The 19,507-nt window shown below is 39.2% G+C and overlaps 1 protein-coding gene across 1 annotated transcript in view; it reads left to right on the top strand.

Annotated features, from left to right (window-relative positions):
- Positions 1-19,507, top strand: part of nek7 (NIMA-related kinase 7) — a 98,493-nt gene that overhangs the window by 68,020 nt on the left and 10,966 nt on the right. The window contains exon 8 of the mRNA XM_012857036.3: positions 8,779-8,873. Coding sequence (XP_012712490.2) covers positions 8,779-8,873 — 95 coding nt within the window. The remainder of the gene's footprint in view (positions 1-8,778; positions 8,874-19,507) is intronic.

Below are 19,507 nucleotides of genomic sequence, written 5' to 3'. Positions count from 1 at the left end.
AAAAAAAAAAAGAACCACTGTGGAGCCAGATGTGGCCCTGGAGCTGCAGGTTGCAGACCACTGGGAGTGACAGATTTCAACAAATCAAATTTTATTAAAAGAAAAATCAATATCTAATTTATAGATATGCTGGGTAAACTACAACAAAAAGCACACATTTGGATTGCAGTGAAGTTAATCCTATGGGTATGTCATGTTCTGAATGGAGTGGTGATTGCTTGTAATCGACGTATTCATCGTCTGACTGCATGTGGCTTCAAGTGACTGTTTGCTTCGAATGCATAGAAATTGACACCATGCCGTGAAAAACTATTAGCACACTTACAGATTTATTTTCAGATCATAAAACACCTCTTATCAAAGATCACCTGAGTAAATGCAGGATGCAGTGTTTAAATGATTTTGATAATTAAAGCTAGAGTTGGCGGTTATTCTGGAAGTTTCCCTAAGTTTCTTTTTGAATAACTACTTATGCGCAAGACTGTCTCAACTGCCCTTCAGGGAGATTGCATGAAAAGAAATCTCCCAAATCCACCCTGGTCTTATTTCTATCTGCTGAGGCCTTCCTCTTCTTCTCACAAACCTGAACACGGTTCGCTTCTTGCGACTCTCAGCCATGTTCAAAGTCTACAGTGAGAGCAGCGGAGTTACAGTGAATGGCTAGCGGCTAAGCTAACCGGATACATAAACACTAGAAGTGTCCATGCGCAGCCAGCAAGCGGAAACTAGAAAGGAACGAGCACGGACGCTGGCGTTATGTGAGCGCATCAGAATGACTGGGATGTGGAAGAACCAATAGATGAGGCGAGACCCCCAGAACCTGAGGGACATAGGGGGGTGAGAGCAGGAACAAATTTATGACAAATTCATGCCATTCGGACCCAACAGTAGAGATTGGTTGGATTGTTAACAGGTCTGCAGCTCCCACAGAGAATGATTTTTTTTTAACCTCCTTTTTGTGAATACATAATGTATTAACTACTTTATGGATGGAAGGGACGATTTTACACTGTATAACAAAGTGTTTCTGAATAGGATTACCAACTATAGCTTTAAGGAGAAAGTATATCCAGTCCAACCAGGCCTTCCTGTTTGTGGGAAAAGTAATTGCCCCCAAACCAAGTAACTGGTTGGCCCAAAGCAACCATCAAGCTTCTGTGATAATAATTGGTAATGAGATTTGGTCTACTCTGCTTAACATAATTATTTTAATTCAGCCACATTGGAGGGTGTTAAAGCACTCCTCAGCGTCTCAGTCCAATGCAAGTCCAAACTTTGACTAGGCCAACGTTGTTTTTTTTGTTTGTTTTTTTTTTACGTGTGTGCTTCGGGTCATTGTTCAGCTTAATAACGTGAACAGTTTAAGATCACAACGCGATGTTTGGAGATTGGCCTTTAGGATTTCCTGGTGAACAACAGTATTCACCATCAGCACAGTTCTTCACTTTTGGTCGATGTTCTTTTTCTGCAATGCTGCATTAGTTTAAACCCAGATGGAACAGTCACAGTTCTAATCAACATAATATTTCCAAAAGTCTTTTGGATCATTAAGGTGTCCGTCAGCAAATCTGAGACGGGTCTCTGCGTTCTTTTACTCAGCAGGGGTTTTCACTTCGAAACTCCCTGAATGAGGCCATATTTGTCCAGTCCTTTTCTTACTGTTGAGTATAAAAAACTGACCTTAATGGGGTCAGGAGTGGCCTGCAGTGCTTTAGACGTTGTTCTGGGTTCTTTTTTGCCCTCCTGGATTAGACTACGATGTGCCGTTGGAGTAGGTTTGGGTGGCCAACCAATCCTGGGAAGGTTTTCTACTTTTTCCATGCTTTCTCAGTTTGTGGTTAATAGGCCTCACTGTGGTTTGGTGGAGTCCCAAAAAGCCTTAGAAATTGCTTTATAAACTTTACCAGATTGATACATGTCAATGTGACTTTCTTATCTATTCTTGCTTTTTTATGTTTGGGGTGCTATGTGTTACATTTTGAAATGCTGTAGACTACTTAATGTTTTCAGACAGGTTCTTTTAATGTAATTACTTGAGCAGAAAATGTGGTTTATCACACTTAATTCATCATATAACAAGGGGGAAATTTTACACGCAGCCAGGGTGGTTTGAATAATAAACGAAATGGTCATTTGAAAACTTCTTTTTATATTTATTTCGTTTTTGTTTGCTACTAAAAAGTGTTTTGATGTTCAGAAATCCTTTTCTACCGCACCGTACGCACACGAAAAGGCAGACAATTATTTCGATTCACATTTAATTTCCAGCCTCTGCTCCGATGTGCAAACTCCCACTTGTGAGACATCAGACAGTCCTTAAATGTCAGAAAACAATGTAAACTCTGGTAGATGTCAGTGTCAACAGTTCCACTTCTATCAGCTGAGCTGTTATCCAGCATCCCTCTGGACATTTCTGCAACTTCATACACCGGAAAACTCAGTAAAACAAATTCAGCCGACTACTGGGATGCCGTTCACACCGTGTCTGCTCCCCATGTCGAACTGTTATTACCTCAAACTGTGTGCTATTCTCAGCCCCCTGTGCTACAGCAGCTCAGACTTTGAGAACGTGTTAGTCACATGACCAGCTAAAACAGAAGCTCCTTCAACCAAACATCGTGCAGTGCCAGAAGAGCAGGTTGAAAGTGTGTGTGTGATTGCTCATTAAAAGCTGAGTCCACAGCACCCTCTTTAGGCTGATGGAGGACAGGCAGCCCTACATGAAGACTGGTCAAGTTGATCGGATAGTCTGAATCAGCCTGGATTGAGTTTACAAATTAGTAAAAAAATAAATAAATTGTAGTGCAGATTCTTGTACTCTGTATGGCAAATATTAATGCTTATGCATGTTTATTTTGTGTAGAATTTCACAAGGCACTGCTTAAAAAAGTACAACAATTACATGAATATAAACTATAACAATCCTTTTCCTTTTAAAACTGACTGATACTGTTTGATACATTTACATGCATTATTCCCCATATGAATGCTTGAAGCATCAAGAGGAACTCGCAGATTTCTTTTTACTTTTTACTTTTTCTTCCACTCCTCATTTCAACCGTCTCCGTTTGTGACAAATATGCCAAAAAACAGCGACTTGCACACACAAAAACATCTGCTTTATGTGCAAATTTATTTACCAAATCCAGATATCCGTGGACGTTGTTGTACTGAAAAAAAGCAGACAGTGTCTGTAGGTTACCATGACCTATCGACACGAGAGACTCAGGGCGCTTCATGCCCCCCTCCCTGCCTCTGACTCTCCCCTTGACATTTCTCACTGTGTGTTTCAAACAGCAGATCTTCTCTGTCTCTCTCTGTCACCTCACCTTCTCTCCTGCTGCTGTTTCTGTGCCTTGCTTGTTGTCACTTCTCCTTCCCGCTGTCCCTCCCTCTGGTGCTTTGACTTTTAGTCAGGCAAAGATGACGGCGTAGGTGAAGGGGAGAGAGGGAGAAGGTGTGAGAAAACTGGAATTGGGAGAGTAGAAGAGGGTGAAGAGAGAGAGCAAAGTGAGGAAGAAAGGGAGAGAGGCAATATGGTACAAAAAAAAACAAAAAAAAAACGAAATGAGCATAAGAAACAGAGGACGGGGTGACAGAGATAAAGTGAAAGAAATGTGCAGTGTCTCAGGTAGAAGAAAAGAGTGTGACAAAGTGACAAAAAGAGAGGAGAAAAAAGAAGTTGGCAGGAGCAGAGTAAAATGAGAGAATGACAGAAAACACAGAGGAGGGAAAAAAAAGGGTGGAAAAGCTGTGGGGTAGAGCAGTGACAGATATGTATTTATATCTGTGTCCGACTGTTTTTTGTGAGAACCAGGTTTTGGGTTTTGATCATTTCTGTGTGCCCATTTTGGAAAAGTAAGGACATTCTGTCTCCTCCTCTTCGTATGTAAAACACAAGGTGGTTCTGGTTTCAGTGCTGCGGGTAGAAGAAATTCTAGGTTGAAGGTTGAAGTCATCCGCTGAAGTCGAGGGAAAAAGGAGCCGGGGATTGTATTATGTCATTAAATGACCTCACAAAGATATCCAGAGAATCGGTGTCTGTGTGTGTGTGTATGCCGTTGCGTGGGTTTGTAATGAGCCCAGCCATCCAGCTGAACAGAGGAGCTGGGTGGTGAAGCTGGGATGGAGGTCCAGGCGTACAGCCTGTCAGCTCCAAGGCTTTCAACTCAGCTGCTTCTCAGTACACACACACACAGATGCACACTTTTCTTTTCTTCTAAAACACTGCACACACTGAGAGAGAGACAGCGAGAGAGACTCTTTTTGTCTTCTGTACAGATATGGACCTGTTCTTACTGTATACACCCTCCGTTTGGTTTGAACATTCACCGGGGGGTCCTATGGTATATTAAATCACCACTGTTTTTGTGTCACGGTTTGGTGGGGTTACGGTCCAGCAGCAGATATAAACAGATAAAAAAGGCCAAATGTTTGGTTTTTCTTTACATTTCTTTTACAGATATGGGAAAATTAATCCACTGTCACTGCAAAATTTTAAGGCCTTAAAAATGTAAACAATGACTTCTATTTTGTTCTATTTGCTTATCAACAATGATACCAGTTACATTTGGCAAAATAAAAGTCCGCTCAGAGCTTAGCAGCATCTCACAGTGTGAATGTACAACACAAATAGGCCAGAGCATGTTAAACAGTCAGTGTACCACCGTTTGAACACTAGGAGGCACGTTTGTTAAGAACATAATGGTGTTTGGGTCTGATGTTCCCTCATGACAAATTTAACTGTGATAACAAATACAATTTATCAGCCATAGAAAAGCGCTTATCTCAATTTGGGTTCTAAAAGGTAAAAAATGCGGCCTTATAATCAAAGTATGGAATAAATAATGCATTAGAAAAAAAGCTCCTATTGTGTACCTTCTCCTCTGTGGCCTGCTACTGTCTCACTGGAAACCTAAAACTGCTCTGGTCACTGCTGATTGAAAACAATGTTGGTTCTTAACGGCCATTTATGCATTAGTTTGGTGTGGAGGACGTTAGATAGCATCCTAAGCTTAACAAAAAGCCCTAAACACATGTATGCACGCATCGTGTTTGCCTGTGAATGGTGTATTCTTCATCTGACTGCATGGATCTGTGAGTGACAGCTGTTCCATGGTGCTTCGTTATGAATAAATGTTCTGTTACATCCTAATATACACGCATTCATTCACCTACAGTTTGCAACCAGTTTTCCAACAAACTCTTCCAGTTAGGAGATGACAAAACAGAGCTCAGTGACAAAAGACATTATGAGAACAGCATTTTTCCCCCCCAAAAAAAAGAAATTATAATTTGTGCATAGTTGAATTGGGGTAATGGCTCAGTTGGATGTGTAGAAAGATAAAAAATAAAGGTAGAAGAAACATCTCGTGACTTTTTTTCTCCAGTTCAGTCTGACTGTGTTGCTGCTTGGATTCCTGCGTCATCAGAAAGTCTGAATGAGAATTCACACTGCAAAAACAGAACTAAAAGTAATTGAAATTTTCTTGAAATCATTGTAGTTTTCCTTGATTAGAGCAGGTAAATAAGACTATTTGCCAATGGAATAAGATTTTTGCACTTAAAATAGGAACAATTCCTCTCCATCGTCTTATTTCAAGTGCAGGATGTCTAATTATGTTATTTTAGAGATGAATTGTTCCTGGTTTAAGTGCAAAAATCTCATTCTATTGGCAAAAAGTCTTATCTACCTGCTCAAATCAAGGAAAATTACAATCATTTCAAGAAATTTTTACTTATTTTTAGTTCCCTTTTTGCAGTGCAGTCATCGCCTTCGTCTGCGATTCAAGATTGTGCGACGTCAAAGCCGGGATAGATCGCAGATAAAAGCAGGTTTATTAACGGAAACTCCATCTGAAACATTTGGATGGTCTTGTAGGAGCTTAAGGTTTAACGTTTATAAGGAAATGGCACCAAATGAATTAATTTTTGTTCATTTCACTGTACAGTCAGCAGGGGTTCGGCAGTGCTGAGTGCTTTATACTCGATGGCGTCTCACCTCCCATTCAACAACACTTGTGCCGTTATGCAGCGATAACAGTGTTGTCATTGCTATTCACTATAATGGAAATCAATCCCTACATGACTTTCAATTTATTTGCATGAATAAATAATGTGCCCTTAATTCGGCTCACTAAAGGAGCCGGAGCCCAACGCTGCAGCCCTTTTTATGCAACTATTAGCATAAGAGAGACTGATTCTTTTAATCAACTAATAATGGATGTTAGGGGAGCCTGTTCAGACCGCACCATGAGACCTCACACAAACATGGGTGTTAATACACACACACAGCCAGACAGCCAAGAACGTACCTTAACTACTATAACAACCTGGTAAGCAATTAAAACGCCAGTCCCTCATACACGCTATTCTTCCACATTTGTTCTTTCTTCCTCTGTAATGCCAGTGTGGATACTGATTATTTTCACAATGACATGTTAACACTTCTTTATTCAGAACCGCTCATCTAAGACTAAAGCTTTTTCTTTTTTTTTCACCCAATTAGATCTTTACAAAATTTAAAAGTGCTAGCTTTTCAGGTCAGCAGACGTCAAGTATGATCCCTCTCTCCCTTTTTCTTTTTGTTAATGACAGTTTATCATTTGAGCTTCCTTAGACCGTCTTAATGTGCCTTCTGCCGTTGGAGAGTTTGTGTGTGTGTGTAGAAACATTAGTCCTGTTTATTATTACCAAGTCTTTTTTTCTAATGCAGCAGACCACAAGATCATGACATAGAACTTTCTCTGCAAGTGAAGGTTCTTTACTAGACGTTGGGGTGTTGGAAGACGTTTTTAGAAGCCTTAGGTTGTCAGCGGCTAAATAGCTCAGTCATAGCACCTTCGCAGCCAGACGTGGGTCGATATGCTATTCTCACTGTAGGATACCCAATTACGAATACCACAATTACACCATATCACTATATTTGCACAGACCAATCACAAACATGCAACATGCAGCTCTTTGCTTTTACCTAAGACAAAAAAAAGCAACAGTTATTTCCTAATGCTGCTACAAACAGCCTTGCATTAATTTCTGTCCAGAAAATACAGTACAGGTGTTAGAGTTTAAATGGTCTGTGGGGACATTATAGACCAGGGGTGTCAAACTCATTTTCTCAAATAAAAGTGGACTTGTTGTTGGTTTTTATATTAAATGAATTTCTCTTTTACAAAATATATTATGAACAACCTCAGAGTTTAAGAAAAGTATGTGCAATTTCAACAATACTTTTACTCAGTTAAACATTTATTTAAGTGCATTATGCATAGGAACTGATCGCAGTGATTGTAAAATGTTGAAAAACATTTCTTCACAGTTTTTGGGACTTAAAAACACTGTCCTGCATGACAAAATACATCAAACAGAATAAAAATTAAGAAATGATTTAAAATCAATGTTCCACATCTGAAGCTTAGTGCTGCTGTTAGTTCCGATTTTAACGCTTATTAAGGCTAGGCGCCTGACTACGGCTAAAAATGGTAAAAGGCAGTCAGAAATGTTCAGCTGGCGAGCCTGTGTGTGAATAAAATACCAACAGACAAGTAGTAAGTTTGACTTAATACTATTATTAAATACCTCCATACAAAAAAATAAATAACCCCGATAACACCCAATAGTTTCTTTCTCTTATTTAAGTCATTCCTTTTGTTTGCAGGGTAATTAAAGGTCCATATATCAATGATCCGAGCTATATTCGGATCATTGATCAATGTTTTTCAACATTTTAAAAATGTTGAAAAACCTTAACACAGCTCAGTTGATGGTGATTCAGGCGCGTTATCCTCCATGTTTATTTTGAAACTGCATCTCAGACACAGTTGAACTTGACTGGAGTTAAGATCCCTCAGACAAACATGTGCCTGCAGTCTGCAGCCAGGAGTTTCTCCTCACACAGAGCAGTGTGGAGAAACGTTGCTTAAAATGTTTGGCAGAATAAAAGATAAATGCATAAACATGATTTGTCGGCTAACAGTATTGATCCCGACAGATTATTATAACCGTTGCCATCGATTACATTGAGTAGTCATGGGAGCCCTACATATCACGTTTATATTTTAGTGAGCCGTCCTCCATGCTGTTGAGTGGATGTGAAAGACGTACAGTCTAAGAAGAGGTTTCCGTCTTCTAACCATATGTGATCAATAAAATGGCCCTGCTGGATTTGCTTGATAGACTTTTACATGGGAATTCACAGTAAACGGAAAGCAGATGATAAAAGCAGCCAGTCAAAGTCTGCTAGGAAAACAGCTCAGTTCCAAAGCCTCCTGCAGTGTGTCATGGATGTGAAGCTGAGCTGGGCCTCCTCTTTGGGTCCAGTTGGGTGATGGTCTGATTTCCTGGAGCGCTGCCATTCGCCTTGGCAGTTCGGGATTCTTGAGTTTCAAAACCAGAACTGGAAGTGGGCCAGCTTCGACTACTGTTTCAGATCATTAAATAGCCTCACTAACGAGAGCTGATTTGTGTGTATTTTCTGTGTGCGGACATGTTTTTTTATACATTTATACATGCCTTTGTAATACTTGTGCAATGGTTATACTGAACTATGTTATGGATCATCTTAGTCTACCTTATTCCAAACCCCTGGAAGTAATAAGCCTTGAAAGGAGACATTTTTATACAAAGTAAAATAAAAATCAACTAATAGAATTAAAAAAAAATGGCACAGCAGCATATTAATACTTTCTTTTTTTTTTTTTTGTCCCTCTCACATTTACTCTGCCTATCTCTTTCTATTTCTCCGTTCCCTCCTCCCCCCCCGCTGCCTTTGTGCTCCAGTGGGTACCCCTTACTACATGTCACCAGAGAGGATACATGAAAACGGCTACAACTTCAAATCTGACATCTGGTCGCTGGGATGCCTCCTCTACGAGGTAAGCTGTTGGAATATGTGCACACTCTGTGTCACCTTACAGTCGGAGGTGGGAGTGACAGAAGAACACACAGATTCAAACATGCACATCAACAGACATGCCATTTTTAACCCTGAGTACATTAGATATTATACCTTTATTGTAACCCACTACAAAGGTCTTAATACCGCTTGAACCTTTTCACACTTTGTTACATGCTGACGACAAATTTCACTGAATTTTAGTGGGATTCTGTGCGACAGAGCAAGATGAAGTAGTGCATAATTGTGAAGTAGAACCGTTTTCACAGGTAGGAATCGCAGCTATTACAGCTGTGAGTCTTTTGGGGCCTGTCTACAAACCTTGCATGTCTACAGCTAGAGGCTAAAATTCGGGTTCTTTGCAAAAGAGCTCAAGTTCAGTCAGACTGGATGGAGAGCGTCTGAAACATCAGGTTTCGCCATGGGAATGTTGCGTTTAGGGTTATGTGAAATGCTGGTTTACCACCACACGTGGCATTTTGCTTTTAGGCCAAAAGTTGCAATTTTTGTCTCTTCTGAGCAGAGTAGAGCACCTTTGTAAATGTGTTGGTTGTCCCCTACATGGCTTGTGGCTATACAGGCCAGATTTGAAGAGCGTCATGATTAACAGTTTTCCCTCTGACAGATTCTCCCACCTGAGCTGTGGTTCTGTGCGGGGGGGGTTATTCACTGCCACCTGAAGCCGAATGGTTACAATGGGTTTCTTTAGGGGTATTGGAAGAAAGTGGGAACTGGTTTATCAGGTTTTCATTTGTAATGATTTTATCTATGTATTAGGGCTGGGCGATTTGGCTTATAAATGGAATCTCTATTTATGTATTTATTTATTTATTTAACCAAATCAGAATAATACATTTTCTTCGGATTATTGAAATAATTTTTTTTTTAAAGTGTAACTTATTACGAGCTTAAAAGCATGCTTATAGAACAAAATGCAGGCCATAGAAAATAATGAAAATACAACACAAAATGTTTGCTGCTAGTCGTATCACGCATCTAAGAACAGACTTCACTTCACTTGTGTAATTTCACACCAACTTAAAAAATAAGTAATGAATAAATTAAAGTGCCTCGTCTTATGGTAAAAAGGTTTCCTCTTTGGAGTATTTTGACGATATAATTTCCTAAACATATATTCAACTTTGCATGTTGCTACCAAAATAATATCCCCTTTCAGGACTGACATAGAGCAAAGTTTCATTGAAACCCAGGACAGAGCATTGGCTAAAAGAAAATCTGGATTTTCCCAAAATTAAATCTTCAGGAGTTTCAAATTATTCGATAAAATTTATTTATTGCCCAGCTCTACTATGTACCCTTTCCCTTTTCAATAATATACTTTTTCGTGCTGCTTTCTAATCAAAAATACCAATAAAACACTAAAGTCTGTGGTGATAAAGGGACAAACTGTGAAATATTTCCACCGGTATGAATACTTTTGCAAGGCACTGTACTTGAAAGGCTTGTATGTTCCAAAATGTTTTTTTATTATTTATATTTATCATTAAACAATAATGTCACAGAAACCAAACACTTTTTTTTGTTTTAAATGTATAAAATATTCATTTAGCCTTTTTTGTGCTGTTTCTGAGCTTGCGACGGCCCTGAGACTCTGTGTTTACGTTATTTAACACGGAGAACCTGCTGAACGTTGAAAAGCTCGCATATGAAGGGAACTGACATGGCCATGTGTTTTAGATAAGGCTGCACGGTGACACTGACTAGTTTGATTAGTCGGGAGCAAAACGCTGCGGGGCTTTTTTTCTGAACCACACTGAGTGGAGACAAGCAGAGTTGGAGACCACACAGCAGAGGGAACCAAGGGGGGAAAGAGTAAGAGGCAGAATAATGATGGACGTGGACAGCAACAGTCAATCCGACCTTGCTCTAACAGCTTTTATGTGCCCTCACTGCTCACAGATAGGCCCCAAACTCAGAGACAGATTGTTGACTTAGTGCCCACATTTTCCTCTCTTCTCATAACTCCCACGAGTTTGTGATCACTGACTGCTCCTTCTCCACTGTGCCTCGGGCGTAGAGGTGGAGAACGAGCGAGGAAGAAGTTTGAGCCCAACTTGGAGGGCACAGGTTCACAGGTGCTTTACGGTGAAAATTGTGGGTGCTGTACATCTGCAGCAATACGACAACAACTTTTCCTTCAATTAAAAAAAAAGAGGAAAAACTCGCTTTTTAACTCGGACAAATCTGATCCCTCACTGCGATCACACTAAGTTTCTGTTGTTTCTCATTCCACAAACTAAACAAGTTGAAGCTATTATTCTGAGCCCTGGATATGAAGGTAAGTGCTTTAAGCATGACACCCAGTTGTATCTGTGTTTGGGCCTCTTATTTTAGAGGAACAGAGAAAGTGGTGCTAAAGGTAACTACTGTATTAATCCCCAGGTGAAATTAATTATATTTACAAACTTATTGAAAGAGTTGCTGTAGATGCTGATGGCTGCAGGCAGGAAGGATCCTTTTTAGCAGTTTGTCTTACAGCGGCTCTGAAGAATCCTCTGACTGAAGATATTCTGTTGTTGTTCAACACTCTGATGAAGAGGATGCTCATGGTTGTCCTTAATGTTTATCATTTTAGATTAGAGAAATTTAGGAGAGTTGACTAATAAAGACTACTCTGTTATTCGGTAGAAAAAAAGAAGCGATGAAAGACGATGTTTGTGTGCACCGTGAGGATACTGTGACTGGCTAACCGTTAGCTGTTAGCCCTAAAGGTAGCATCTGCTTCCAAGCTTCCCATCGATGCTAATCTAAGGAGCCTCTCAGTTTCCATTGAGTCTGGGACTGTATTTAATTATCTCTAGCTCAGAGTCTAAAATACTACTGACTTGAATGGGATCATTCTACACTGAGCAGGAATTCTGTTATAGATTGGCGAAATCTTTAATCCTTTTTTTTTTTTAAATCACAAAAAACAAGTATTTTAAATGCATTTTCTTTGCCATTGGGACCACCTTACTATAAGAAAAACTTCAACATATGGGCTGGGAAAACCTGGGTTGAGTTATTTTACACTAATTACAGATGCTTTAAAGCAAAATTTATGTTTTTTGTTTGTTTTGATTTAGTTTTTTTTTAATTCTTGGCTGTCTCAGAAATATCTGTTTTGTGAGTTGGATGTATGACACCCCAATTACAACATTTCTAATATCACATCCCACCCTCTCGCCCCTCTGTGTTGGGTCAGACCGAGTCGTTTGGGGATCCAAAGTCTGCTCTTAAAGCAAAAAGCGCTTGTTGGTCCGACCATTATAATGCAGAGAAACCCTCCTCCTATTCGGGTTTTTCAGAGGCTAAATCTTATAATAGGAGCATTAACAGCCGTACTTGGAGGTCCTTCAAGTGTTAAACCGATACAGATTTACTCCCAAGATTTTCTGAAATCAAGCTCACACAGTGTGACGTCTCAAAGATATTTAAAGGTTCATATGCTAAGTCACTTCAGGCGGTCTGGATCTCATCAGGATGGATCAGTGACTGTAAAGTATACGTCTGCTCCTGAACACGTGAAAATATTCAGGTGGGTGAAACATTGAAGAACTCTGTGTCGCTTCCAACAACCATTTTCTCCACTAAAGCTTAGCTGTAATCCTCAAGCAGGTTTAGGCATCTAGCCCACATTGGTAAAAATATGTTGTCTTAATGTTGCTAATTAGAATCACCTGCCTTGGAAGAGGGAGAAAAGAAGATTTTTGTCCTTAAACAACATTGAGCCGCTCTATTGAATTGAATTTCTTTATTTGTCCCCCGTGGGGGGCCTTTCGTTTCAGTACAGCCCATCAAGAGACAGGCGCCGTCTCTAAGATTATAGTTCTGCATTAAACATATTAACACAACCTGCTGATTACGGACCACTTTGTCCTGTAGTATACATGTCGACCCGATGATGTATCGGGGATGTTTTGTGCTTGCAGAGCATGCTGCTTGGATTGCACAGCTGAAGTCACAGCAGTCACCTCAGCAATATGTGGAAGATGCAGTACGTGTCTGGGATTTTTCTGGGACTCTGTCGGAGATCGCTGTCATTATCCTTATTCAGTGCTCTAAATGCATAACAATCTAAACTGTTACGCACCATCCTCAACATGTTAATATCTGTGACGAGTGTTTGTCCGATCAGATGGGCACATGGAGGATAACGTGGCAACTCTGCTCTGAGCTATACCAGGGAGTGTGCTGATGCTGTCTTTGCATTGCAGCGTGCCTCTATAGCACACTTTTTCCTCATCCCATAGTACCACTAACATTTCACTGTTGCTGGGTTTGTGAATATCTCTTGAGTTGGATAATAAAGTGAAAGTATGATATAAAAGAGACCAATGCTGGTCCTCTCTCACAATTCAGAGTCTTATATTTAAAGAGGCACCGATCGATCTGCCAGACATCGGAACTGACCAGTTTTGATCAGCTCTGATTGGTCAGCAAGCAAAATACGGAAAGATCACCTTCCTCTTTTCCATAGTTTTTAAAATGTATCAGAATTAAGAGCTTGCACCATTTTTCTTAGCGTAAAAAGGCATTGTGCATTTATGTAGTTTGATGTACTTCATCTAATAAAAATCACATCAAGTTTAGCGACGTGATGCATGATTGCGGATAATCTTGTAACCCTCCAATGCTCTTTTTGATTTAAATATATCACCTCTGTCAAAGGACCTGCGGCACTTTTTTCTCTCTTTTATATGTTATAGTGCTTAGTAGTAAAATAAAATTAGGAATTGGACAAAATTTAGAACAGGCAGGTCAGAAATCAACACCAGGAATTTGCATTGGCTAAAAAAAGAAACCTGATCAATGCATCTCTAGTTATATTACTATTTTGGGTTTTGTTTTTCTGACTGCGCCCACATTTTTTTAACTTATACAGGAGCACATAACGCTGTACTTAAAATGTTTGTTAATTTATATTATTTATGTGTGTGTGTGTGTGTGTGTTTGTGTATTGGTGTACCTTTCTCGTATATTTATAAAATTGTCATGATTTTAAACTTAATTTCATTGTAAAATCAAGCTATTTTGAAGGTTAGATTTTTTTTGTTGCTCATTTGCAAACGCTAAATAATTTTTGTAGTTTCAGTTTTGATGTTTTTAACAGAATCTGGACTGAACCATGAGAACTTGGACTAGAGAGGAGAGAGGGGAAAAAAGGAAGAGATCTGGAGAACAAAACTGATAAAAATAGTCGAGACTTGTTGCTCCCAGAGGAGGTTAAGAGACAAAGAATGTGGATGTTGGGCGAAAAAGTTTGGAAATCTATAAAGAAAACCAAAAAAAAGGTTAAGGGCATAGGCATGAAAAGTCATGAGAGTGAAGAGGAAGGAGACAGAAGACTTCAGACGGGGGAAGAGTAGAAAAGTGGAAAGAGAGAATAACAAATAGTGAGAGTTGGGTTATAGATTGCTGTAGCAAAGAGAATGATGGGGGGGTTTTCATTCAGAGAGAAGTTGTTACAGGTACAAGAGCAGAGACATAACTCCCCTCATCAGGTCAAGGTGAGTCATACAAGAAGCCCTTGGAGATAAAGATTTTACAATCGTATCGTTACCAGAGCGGTTCTCACCACACCATGCATATTCTCTTTGAAGAGCAGGCTCGTGCTTCCCTCTTTTCTTAGCAAGACGGCTCCACAGTACGTAGTATCTCCTTCTCAGAACTTGTGCCCGCTTTCCTCTCTGCTCTACTCCAACTTCAGCAAAGTTCCCTTCCACACGCCTGCTTTTCCTCACTTAACCTCCAGGCAAAAGGAATTCACATAGAAATCCACTTCTGATTCCTTTGTTCCTCATTGATTTCACTACGAAAGCACAGTTGGGAATGAAGATTGTGGTGTTTTTTTTTTTTTTTTTTTTTTTGTGTGTGCTTTTTCTCATCTATGAATGATTGCAGGGATTTTCGTTCCGTGTGTGTGTGAAGCGGCTCCGTTTGAGGGAGCCTGCATTTTTCATCCCTACGCCCGGGGGTTGAGTTGAGGTCCGAAGGGTCTGCCCGTCAATACCTTGCCATTGTATCTGCGTCCATCTTCATCTTCCATTCTGTTTGATCCCTTTCTCTTCATGTCCAACCTTATTACATCCCCTGACCCTGCACTCTGCCCTTCACCCAAACCCGCTATGGCGTGCTAAACAGCGGTGCTTGTTGGGATGTCTCCCATGGAGACAGGGAAGTAAATCACAGGTTTGGTGACATGGCGCTGAGCAGAGCTGTCCTCGCTCCTTCTGCTCACGGTCAATACCGCCATACATTTGGGTCAGTTAGCCCTGAACAGTGGATGTGTTTTCTGTTAAGGGAGATGGATTTTACTCCCTTACTCCTGTTTATACACATATGTTACGAGGTCTTTTTTTTTTTCTGCGTGGACTCATAGCTGAATAATATCTTCAAGAGATTTACGATGATGCGTCTCCTTCCTGTATGGAACCAAGGCGTCCGTACCTCTGACTGTGCCCATGTGTCGTACCTCTCGCATACCGCCTTTCCCTCCCGCCTTGTTTTTGGTGTTGGTTTTACGAGACCCCAAAAAGGCTCGGTTCTCAGCATCTGGCGTTCGCATGTGATGAGCTGCCTCTGCGGTTTCCCTGTGTGTAGTACTTATAGGCTTTTTTTGTCCTGTAAAACATATTGTGCTACATACGATGTTTAAGGCCCTTTTTTTTCTCTCTCCATTGTTATAACGTGTTTCTCCTGTAGCCTGGAAATCCTATGGTCATTTATATTAATGTAGGGTGAGGCTCATAATTATTCATACTCCTGATTTAGATTTGAGGTGATTATTCAACTGAGAAGTTTCTTTGTGGTAAATTATGAGACGGGCATCTCCCAAAAAAGTGTGAAATATTTCAACTGTTTATTTAAGTTTTGTACAAATTTGGTTTGTCAAAATGTATACTTTTCACAGTATCTGGAAAAATATCTTTAACAGCAATCAACCCATTCTCATAATTGCTGTTTTGCATGTTTCCACTAGCATTTTGATGACTTATGTTTGGGGGCCACCCTGGACAGCGCCATCACAGGGCAGCACAGAGACATACAGGACAAGAAACAATGTAGAGAGACCAATTCATTTAACGTGTTTAATTTCAGTTTAACACTTAATGAAACATGTCATGTTTTTGGACTGTGGGAGGAATCCAGAGTACCAGGAGAGAACCCACACATGCACAGGGAGACCCCAGGTCGAACGTGGAGTTCAAACCCAGCACTGATGAAATAGCTGACTTTAGCTAACTTTGTCTACTTAGCAAATGTTCCGTTGCACTGGTTTCATCATGTGTTGAGATAAATACAAATTAAAAACACAATTTACTTTTAGCATTGTAAAAAAAAAAAAAAAAAAAAAAAAAAGACTCAGAAGGACTTGAAATTTAAAGTTTCAGACTTGACACTTTATTTGAGTTGTTGTGCGACCCTGATCAGCCAATCAGAAAAGGGCTTTCGGGAAACGTGTTTAAACATCAAACATTATTCTATTAAACAAAAAGACAGCTGCCTTCCAGGGGGTTAATCACCATAAAAGTTAACCCATCATCGATTGTTTTGAAGTTATTTTTAGATTTGCAATAGTAAGCTGATTCACATAACGCAGAATTAATATGTATTCTGATGAATTCAGAGACCAGTCTTTCAGCCAAAAGGCTTAGGTTAAAAACATTCATATGTTGAAGGTTTCTAATGCCATCAGCGTGGGATAAAGAAGTGGTTTTGTGTTATTTAAAATTGTCCATGGAGGATATTTTCAAGGTGTTTGAAGGAAGCGGTTCTTGTGGGCGAAAGATATGTTTGTGAACACTACTTATCTAAATGGAGTTTTTGTTTTCACACTAAAAAAGCTTTAAAAGTGCTATTGTTTTGTTGATTTTTTTTTATTTTTATTTTTTTTTTACCTTTTAACGTTTGGTATGGTCCTTTCATCAGAAAAGTATTTTTGTTACTTCAATAGATGTTCAACTTTATCTTTTAATTTTCAGAATGCAAATATTTTCACTCAGTCCAGCTGCAGTGAGATTTGCTCTTGTGAACATTTTAAAACCATAAAAAGACTTTCTTCAAAGAATCAGCCCACTTTAACAATTTCATGCTTTCAACTCGTTCGTCCCTTTCTTCATCCATTTTTTTTCCCTCTTTTTACCGTGTTTTAAGTAGGGCACTGATGGCTCCACTGGGTAGAGGTATGTGCCTAATGACTGTCCCAACATTGTGACTTATTACTTTGATTAATATATCATCATAAAGACTCATGAAGGACCAGCACCATCTAAAAAGTCACAATTCTCACATTTGTACAGTAGTATTTCAGGTTGTATGTATCTAAAAACATACTGTATATATATATTTCACATGAAAGCATGTTAAAATGAAGGTGTTTATTTTGATGTTCCATTAACATAATATGGGTGTTTATAAATGAGTGAGGAGCCCTTTAGTCCCAGGATGTGAAGACTCCAGGGATGATAGGGGTTCGGGGAAGAGGAGGAAGATGGTTGCCTCTCGTAGCTCTTTCTAATTGGTGTACAGGGAGAGAAGCTGGAGTCTGAAACTTGGATCAATGTAATTAAAATGGAAAGCCCCAGCCCAGACATTTAAAACACAGCGAAGCCAGCTTTACATTCCTGGGCTGCGGAGGGCACAACACGGCCAGTTAGCTGCAAAAGAATAATAGTACAGGTTTTCTCTTTAATTGTGTTTTTATGGAGAGCAGTTTGAGAGTTTTTTTTTTTTTTTTCTTTTTTAAGGGAAGTCAAATTTTCAGGTCTCACTAGAGATATACCTTGTAAGGTGTTGTCACCAATAAAGAGTTATACTATTTGTGCTGAAACTCACACTATATAGTAGAATTACACTGAGAGCCCCACCGAGTCTCAGCATAGTCTATGACAGCTTCTTTTAAATACAAACAGAAACAGAAATAAATTAAATCATTGCCATTTAAAGAGAACTAAAAGACAAGAAAACAAATGCGAATTTGAAAGGAAAACAGCAAAATCCTCATTGATCAGTTTGGAGTTTAAAGTGCACTTTGCAATATTTTTTTGCAATCACTATGCTAGATGGACCATTTATAATGACCCGTTTATAGTCACTGTAGCTTTAATGTTTTTTTGCAGCATATTATAGTTGCATTATGACAAATAATGATCAGAGGTTGGTTTTAGGGTCATGTTTGATTACTTACTTTTCAGAAGGTTGGTTCTGATTGGAGATGAGTTGGGAATCTCTCAAAGGTTAATAACAAAGCAAGGAGTATACGTTTTGACAGAAACAGTTTGTTTTGTTTATATTTTATTCATATTTCGTATTCCTTCCAGTCATCAGAAACGTGTTACTAAAACTAAAGAATCGCTTTTTATCAAAATCTGCTAAATCCGAACAATTTTACACCTAACAGCACATTTTCTGTTGGATTCAAAGCTACCACCCTCAGTCAATAAACCACCAATGTTGTTTTTTTTCTTTCATTCACAGTGTTTGTGGCTGTAAAAGTTAAATTGAAATGAAATTTGCTCAAATCCTGTTAGTAAAGTTAGAAAATATGAAGAGAAAAAGAGAGACAGATTCTGTTTTGGAGTGTAATTTATATATATATATATATATATATATATATATATATATATATATATATATATATATATATATATATATATATATATATATATATATATATATATATATATATATAAAAATAAAAAAATTCTTTTTAGAATCCCCCTACAGAGTCCCAGCCTACAAGTTACAGATTTTTTTTACGTGCTATGGACTTATTGTACCTTGAGTTGTCTCTAGAGATTTTCTCATGCTTCCTTCAACGTGTGAATGAACTAGATTTTTGTCAGACAAATTTTGTTTCCAATAATAAATGAGCAATTATCCTTTTTATTGGCCATTAAAAGTCCCACATTTAGGTGCATGATGAAGACGTTTAAGTAAAATAATTGAGCTTCTTTAGCTACCTGACCGATTCTCTAAAGTTTGGGTTGTTTTTAAAGTCTTGTGTGGTACAAATTATTACTGTTGTAATAAAAATTAAGGAAAAACAGCCCATGATGATTACTTTTTACATAAAGTCAAGGAGATCTTTGAGGATTAAGTGTTTGATTCTAGGTTTAGTTTCAGGTAATGGGTTATGTTTTAGCTGGGACAACTGAGTGAATCTGGTTATGTGTCAGAACGGGAGGAGTGTGTGGTTTTAAAGATGTGTGTGTGTTCTGCCACCAGCAGCTCACTCCCCTTAGACAGACAGCAGGCATGCGTGTGCACTGTGTCTTTCCCGAATATCAATGAACCGTGTATACACACACACACACACACACACACACACACGGACAGAGGCAAGCACATCGTCTCACACACACCAGGACCTCAGAGGTCAGAGAGTGAGTCAATCATCTAAACCGTTGCGACGACATAGTCTGAAAAAAGAGCAAGTGTGTATTTTCTTGTTTGTGTGTGTGTGTGTGGGTATGCATCTATATATTTGCGTGCACACACACGTGCGCGTGTGTGTGTGTACTCGCTCTGAGAGCAGGGGGCCGGCAGCTGTCAGGGGCTAGGAGCAGCAGGCACTAATGAAGCAGATGAATAGTGCAAAAACTCGCAAAT

Source organism: Fundulus heteroclitus, chromosome 9, assembly GCF_011125445.2.
Source record: "Fundulus heteroclitus isolate FHET01 chromosome 9, MU-UCD_Fhet_4.1, whole genome shotgun sequence".
Taxonomy (NCBI): Eukaryota; Metazoa; Chordata; class Actinopteri; order Cyprinodontiformes; family Fundulidae; genus Fundulus; species Fundulus heteroclitus.
This window is presented reverse-complemented; position numbering and strand designations above follow the sequence as displayed.